We start from the raw sequence: 6476 nt of genomic DNA on the forward strand, positions 1-6476 counted from the left end.
GGTCAGCCCCGAGTTCCCTCCGGTCCTCCCACCGATGACCTGAGTCCCTTGAGTCGGTCAGCTCCTGGGCCGCAGCTCCGGGGCGCCTCCACGGGATGGCTCAGACCCTCGCCCGGAGCAGCATTCCGCGATGCCGTGACAGACTCTGTGACTGCACAGCTCCTGTCTGTTCCTGGCATCTGGAAGGGGATGGAAGGGCACCTCGGCACCTTTCGGGTCCCTGCGGAACCACGGCCCCGCACACGTGAGCGTTCAACTCTGAGCAGCACAGGATGGGCTGCTGTGAACGAGGAGAGACGCAGAGGATGCGTGTGGTGGGGGCAGACCTGGGTCAGGGGTCAGGGGTCAGGGCTTGCCACACCCCACCGGAGAAGGTGCCCCGCCCCCGACAACTGCCAACAGCCACCTCCTAACACATTTTCCATCTCGACCTGAAGCGTCGCACTAAAGAAACGTGTGTCCAAACCAGAGGCCCCTGGGGGCTGTACCTGTGGCCGCCAGGCATGCCACGTGCTGGGCAGGAGGCCCCAGCCTGGCCTCCGGCCCCGTGGCTGCAGCGGTGACCTTCCCGGACGCCCTGGGAGCTGGCCCCGCCCAGCTGTGGGATTTCCACAGGGCACAGCGTTCCAAGAAGAGGTCCTCAGAGAACTGGGTTTAGATGGCAGCGTTTGGGGACAGATGTGGAAAAGAATGTATTTTATCATCATGGGCACTAACTGGAAGGAAACAAATTTCACCTCGAATTTGGAAAAAAAAAAAAAAGTCCAAGAAAATAACAAGTATGATGGTAACACATCACTACCTCCTTGGAATGACGTGTTTTTAATTGGTGCAAAGTGCCTTTCTCAGAAGCAGATAAAGAACTTCGTCCACTTCCAACACCTCCTTAAAAATTACTTCAAAACTTAATAAACTGCACTCTCTCAGGGTCAAAATTTACAGGCGTACGCACCAGGACTGCAATGAAATCACTGGACTAAAATAACCACCGAAGGGGCAGAGTATTCCCAACATCAAATATTAACCCTCAAACCACAGCAAAGTCTGCATCACAGAAGCAGCTCCCACCTCTGACCACAGGAAACGCAGCGCGAAGACACCAGACCCCTGCCAGAGCAGCCAGAGTAAAGTAACAGCCTGGCCGGGTTTGCGATGTCCCGGCCCAGCTCCTCAGAATCTCGAGAAACAGGCCAGAAGCATCAGCTTCTTAAAGGGTGTTTTCTTCCGTCCCATAGGCAGACCTGCGGTGACTTTCAAAATGTCTTTAATTGGTTTTCCACAGACGTTAAGCCCGCAGGCTGGGACGAGGTGTCATTTAGGGGCTGCCCTGTCGTGACACTGCAGGGCCCAGCTCCGGGCCGGGCAGACGCCCGGGACTAAAACAAGCACGTCTGTGGGCACAGGGGCAGCAAAAGGGGGCCAGACAGAGCCCGCCTCTCCTTCAAGGCCACCCGGGGGGCGGCGGGCCCTGCGCTGGGGGCCTGGATGCCGCCCGTCTAACCAGCCGTCCGCCCGCAGGCCTCTGAGCCGCGCGGAGCCAGCTCCGGAGAAAACGTGACGACTTGGAGGCCCTGCCCTGCCAGCCTCCTTGGGCCTCCAGGGGAGGAAGCCCTGGAGGGACGGGGCCCAGTGGGGAGGCCTGCGCAGCCCGGGGGCAGGGGCCGCCCAGGCGGACGGGAGCTGGGGCCGCGTCTGCACAGGGCGGTGCCTGGTCACACTCGTCGACGGACCCCGGCGTGGCACGGAGGAGCGGGGCGTGTGCAGGTGTGTGTCCAAGCGCCCAAGGGAGTGTTAGGGGCTGCTGTCCAGGCGTGGGGGGCAGGGGACCCGAGGCTGTCCTGGAGGTCACTGGGGGTGACGAAGGCCCCCTTCCCCCTCCTGCTGGGCCCCCGAGACCCCTTAGGCCACCCCAAGAGGGGAGACTTGAGGGACGGGCTTCCACCTCCCTTGGGGGTGCCCCTCCCCAAGCTGTCCCCAGAGACTCTGGGGTCTCAGGAAGACAGGTGTCCCTGGAGGGCAGACGCCGTTCAAGACAAGGCGGCAGCCCTGCAGGGCTCTGAAAATGACCGCACCCCGAAAACCCTCCTGGGTAGGGAACTATCACCGCCACTGGGCCCCCATGTCTGAGAGAGCGGGGGTGGGGTGGGGGGAGAGAGACAGAGACAGACAGAGACGGAGAGAGACACGGGGTGCGGGGTGAACACGCGAGGTCAGAGGTCAGGCTTGGGCTGCACAGGAGGCAGAGGGGCCCCGGGAGTGGGATGCCGGCCGAGCTGCGAACACTGTGAATATTGTTGTTTGCATCTCAAACTAACCAAGGTGATGGGGTCAAGGCCCAGGACCTGGAATTCCTCCCGACCCGCAGGCCTCGGGCGGCACTGGTGCTGGGAGGTGGTGAACCATGCCGGGCCGCACGTCGGGCTGGGTAAGTCTTTCGTCCAGAATCCTTTCTGGAGGCCAAGGGCGATGGCATCGGTGTCTGGAAGCCACTGGCCTTCAAGGACTTAAGCGGGAAGGTGACCGCTGCGCTGGCCTGGGGAGCTTTTGGGAGAGCTCGGGGGACCCAGCAGGGGTGCCTGGGGGCCTGGCACCCAGAGCCCTCTGGACAAGATGCCAGAACGAGGGAAATGCCAGGAAGAGAGGGTAACAATGTGAAAGGAAAACAAGATAAGGAGGGACTCTAATCTCGGGCTCTGGGGGGAGGGCAGGGCAGGGAGGCCCGAAAGAATGTGGAGGAGACCATGTCAGCAGGAGGGAAGCAGGCGACACCTGCATCTGGAAGGCCCCCAGGCTCCCTTAACCCCAGGAAGCGGGAAGGTGCCCACAGCTACCTGCTCAAAGGAGAGCTCTAACGTCAGGCGCCTCCATCCCCAAAGAGGAAGCCGGCCCAGGGTGGAACACCCCGCCCTGGCAGGAAGAGCCTAGAACACACCCAGCACAGAGGGCACAGCCTCCGGATTCCAGGAGCGGCTTGCCGCCCAGAGGGCCGGCTCCAGGTGCCCCAGCCCTCCCCCCTCCCCGGCCCCCAGAGCCCCAGGCACTGAACGGGGAAGGCAGCTCGGCCTCCCCTCTCCACCAGGTGTGTGTGGCTGCAACGGCCAGACACACAGAGGACAGGCCAGCCCCAGAGGTGACCCTGGCAGGTAAGGCCTGGCTTTTCCTACAAGCACCCCCTTGAGTGGCGAGCGGATCACAGCCCAGTGGGTGCTGATTCTGCGGCCTCTCCTGTCACACATCAGGACGCCGGCGGGAGGTTCCGTGACGGTCACAGAACCAGGTCCTGGTGACTTTTTGAACTGAGGTCAGGGCGCTCATCCTGGGTCACCCCCGCAAACACTCACAAGGAACAACATTTGAAGGCGAGGAATTGATGTTTCTCAAGAGAGCCCCAAACTGTGTGGGGCAGAGGGACCCACTGGTAATGTCATAGGACGGCCTCATTCAAAAGCGCTGTTTCTCCAAAGGTGTATTAGCAGTGAGTTGTGTTTGGAGGGTTTCCCAGGGATCCCAGGTCCCTGGAATCTGAGACCTCCCCAGAGTGAGGGAAAGGAGGGTGTGGACACCTGGAGGGGCACCTGGTCGACCAGAGCAGGGCCGACATGCAGGAGCCCCCTAATCACCAACCTCAAGCCACGACCCTAGCTGGGCTCCTCCCGGCCTTCCACACCACCTCTTGAGGAAAAGGACAACAAACCAAGGGCCAGACCCAGACAGAGAGCAAGCAGTCTGCACAGTGGTCTACACAGCATGCAAGGTGCGGGTTGAAATGAGGGGTTTTTGCATTGACTGCAAGGGAAGGCACAAAAGGAGCCAGTCCACCCTGGGAAGCTGGTAAATAAAGGGAAAGATGTGATTATGATTTGGGGATGGGGGTCAGAAAGGAGGACAGAATTCTGGAAAATTACAGATGGCTCTGATATGAAAGGAGTTCACAAATTCCCGATGGGGTAGAGGGGGTGGATGTGAGAGAGGATGCCCCCAGTGTCACAGCAACTCCACCTCGGCAGGGAGGGAAGTCAGGACGCTGTAGGAAGTACAAAGTCCCTGCACAGACATGGCGGTCTCATTAAAGTCCTGGGCTGTGAGCACTGCTTTCCTTGTCTTGTCTTCATTTCATCCATTGTAGACAAAGTTATAATTAAAACATAAAAGCAGTTAAAGTCAGAGGGGGGATGGCTCTGGGAAGGGTGGCACAGCGATTAGTGTGCAGTGTGTCCAGGCCCAAGGCCTTTCCATCCTGGAAAGCAGGGGCTGGGGCAGAGCAGGGACAGGCTGCCGTGGGTGGTGGCCTTGCTGCCCTCAAGTCTTGTCACCCGCAAGCCCGTCCCACACTCTGTACAAGCCAGCGCTCCAGGCTGGGCCTGGGGCTGACGGGACTGCAGCCGGCACACAATCCCGCAGCCGGGCAGGGACACAGCCCACCGAGGGACCTTCAGAAATCCTCCGCAGGTGCCAGCTCCTCTGGGCCACCAGGACTCATCATTAAAGAAACGGGAAAACAGGCCAGAAGGGACCGGTGGCAAAACTGCTCCTTACGACAGGGATAAACCGCGTTGCTACGGACACTGAGGGCAGAGTCACGGCAGAAGCACCTGTCACAGCTCGGCCACCACCGCCGCCGGCTGGGCCAGAGGGAAGGAAGGCACAGCTGGGCCGCCACTGTAAAGCTTGTTTCGGAAAGGGAACTGAAGGCATGGTCAAACCAACCGGTCAGAAACGGGAGTCAAAGTAAAAGCCCACGGGCCTCACAGCCATTTGTTTATTACACGAGACATTTATTTCATCCCAGAAGAATCCTTTAAAAGAAAAATTCCCGTAGAACCAAAAACAGCTGTGAAATCACCCTGACCTCGCGGTGTGAAGCGACGCAGTGTAAGCCCACCCCGTCTCCATCAGTCCTACTTCCCAAAGACAGACGCGCACCAGGTCCCCCAGGGCACCACCGCCACCACCTGTCCCCTCCCCGAAGATGGCACAGCTCCTGCGCTGCCGCGGAGGCCACGCGGGGGCTGCTCCCTGCGGTCGGCTGCCCGGCCACCCCACGTTCTCCGAGGACGTTATTAATAGAAATCTGTCCTGAGCCAGCCCGTCGGGCTCCTGAAGTCACCAGCTGCTTCGGCGAGCGCACCTTTCTGCAGGGGCTGCGCACCGGCGGCGGGACCTGGGCCCGACCCTGCTGTCCACTCGGACCGCCCCCGACCCCTCCACGTACGCGTTCCAGCTCTACTCCTGTCCTCCTGCTGTGGGACCCGCTGCTGCCAGCAATTCCAGCCCTCACGCCTTTGAAGCTAATGCTCCATCCCTCCTGATGCGGATCAGGGCGCTGCCAGCAGCTCCCCCGCCACCTCCAGTCTAGCTAAGGGGGCGGGGAGGTAGGAAACTGATCTGGTTTTTAAACCATTTATTTCTTTTACATTTTAAAACGGACCCTGCTGCATCCCGGTTGAGCTGTCATATTACTGCAGGGTTCTTTCAAAGCGGCTGCTTTCACAGGCTTGCCAAGGGAAGACGACTGCAGGGCGTCCGCAGGACCCCCCGCCGACATCCGCCACCCCCCTCCAGCTAAGGCGGCACCTGGCGTCACCAGCAGAACTGGGGCTCGGGAGGAGGAGGCTTGAGGGTGGGCCCGGGTCCCGGCACCTAAGGCCCTGCCCTTCCGCCGCGCCGACCGCCCCCCTGATAAGGGTCTGGGTGTGCCCTGCAGCTGAAGGACTTGCCGCAGACGCCGGGGCTCCCACCCGTGCGCGCACGGACGGTGTCCCCGGAAATGCGGCGCCGCAGGGACGGCGCTCGAGGGGACCCGGCTGCCCTGGCGCTCCACCTCGCGGCCCCAGGCGCCGGGCGCACACCTCCCCGCCCCGCGCGCTCACCGTCTCGGGGTCGTTCTCGAACACTTCACGGGCCTCCTCCTGGCTGCACAGCTCCTCGATGCACTCCCTCTCCAGGTGGCCCTGCTTGGCCTCCTCGAAGACCTGGTAGGCGCGGCGCTGCCTGGGCCTCAGGAACTGCGCCGCCTCGCGCGCCCGCAGGATCACGGCTTCCCGGGCGCGGGCGGGAGGACGCAGCGGGAGGAGCGGGGAGAGAGCGGGGACACGCCGTCAGCGCGGCGGGGCCAGGGCGCACGGGGCCGGCGCGCACGGGGCCGGGTCTGGGCGCGGGCCCCGGGGCTCCCCTCGCCCCCGGGGTGGCGGGGTGTCGGGACGGGTCCCCCGGCCCAGCCCGCGCCGCGGCCCCGCGCGGTACTCACTGTGCGCGGACTCGGAGGCCAGCAGCAGCAGGAGCAGCGCAGTGCCCAGGGTGGCGGCGGGCCCGGGCGGCATGGCGGGCGGGGACGGGGACGACGGCCGGGACTGAGACCGGGGCCGGCAGCCGGGCGCGCGCGGTCAGAGCGCCCGCGGGGCCGTGGCGAGGCGCGGGCGCCGCGGGGCGATGGCTCCGGTCATCCCGTGCGGGCGGCTCTGAAGGTCACATCCCGG

The 6476-nt window shown here is 62.7% G+C and overlaps 1 protein-coding gene across 1 annotated transcript in view; it reads right to left on the minus strand.

Moving 5' to 3' along the window:
- Positions 1 to 6469, minus strand: part of GAS6 (growth arrest specific 6) — a 33890-nt gene extending 27421 nt beyond the window's left edge. The window contains exons 1-2 of the mRNA XM_082365237.1: positions 6248 to 6469; positions 5871 to 6037 (exon numbers count right to left, since the gene is read on the minus strand). Coding sequence (XP_082221363.1) covers positions 5871 to 6037; positions 6248 to 6320 — 240 coding nt within the window. The 5' untranslated portion in view covers positions 6321 to 6469. The remainder of the gene's footprint in view (positions 1 to 5870; positions 6038 to 6247) is intronic.
- Positions 6470 to 6476: the final 7 nt, after the last annotated feature.

The sequence above is a fragment of the Balaenoptera borealis genome (genome assembly GCF_965194805.1).
Source record: "Balaenoptera borealis genome assembly, chromosome: 18".
NCBI lineage: Eukaryota > Metazoa > Chordata > Mammalia > Artiodactyla > Balaenopteridae > Balaenoptera > Balaenoptera borealis.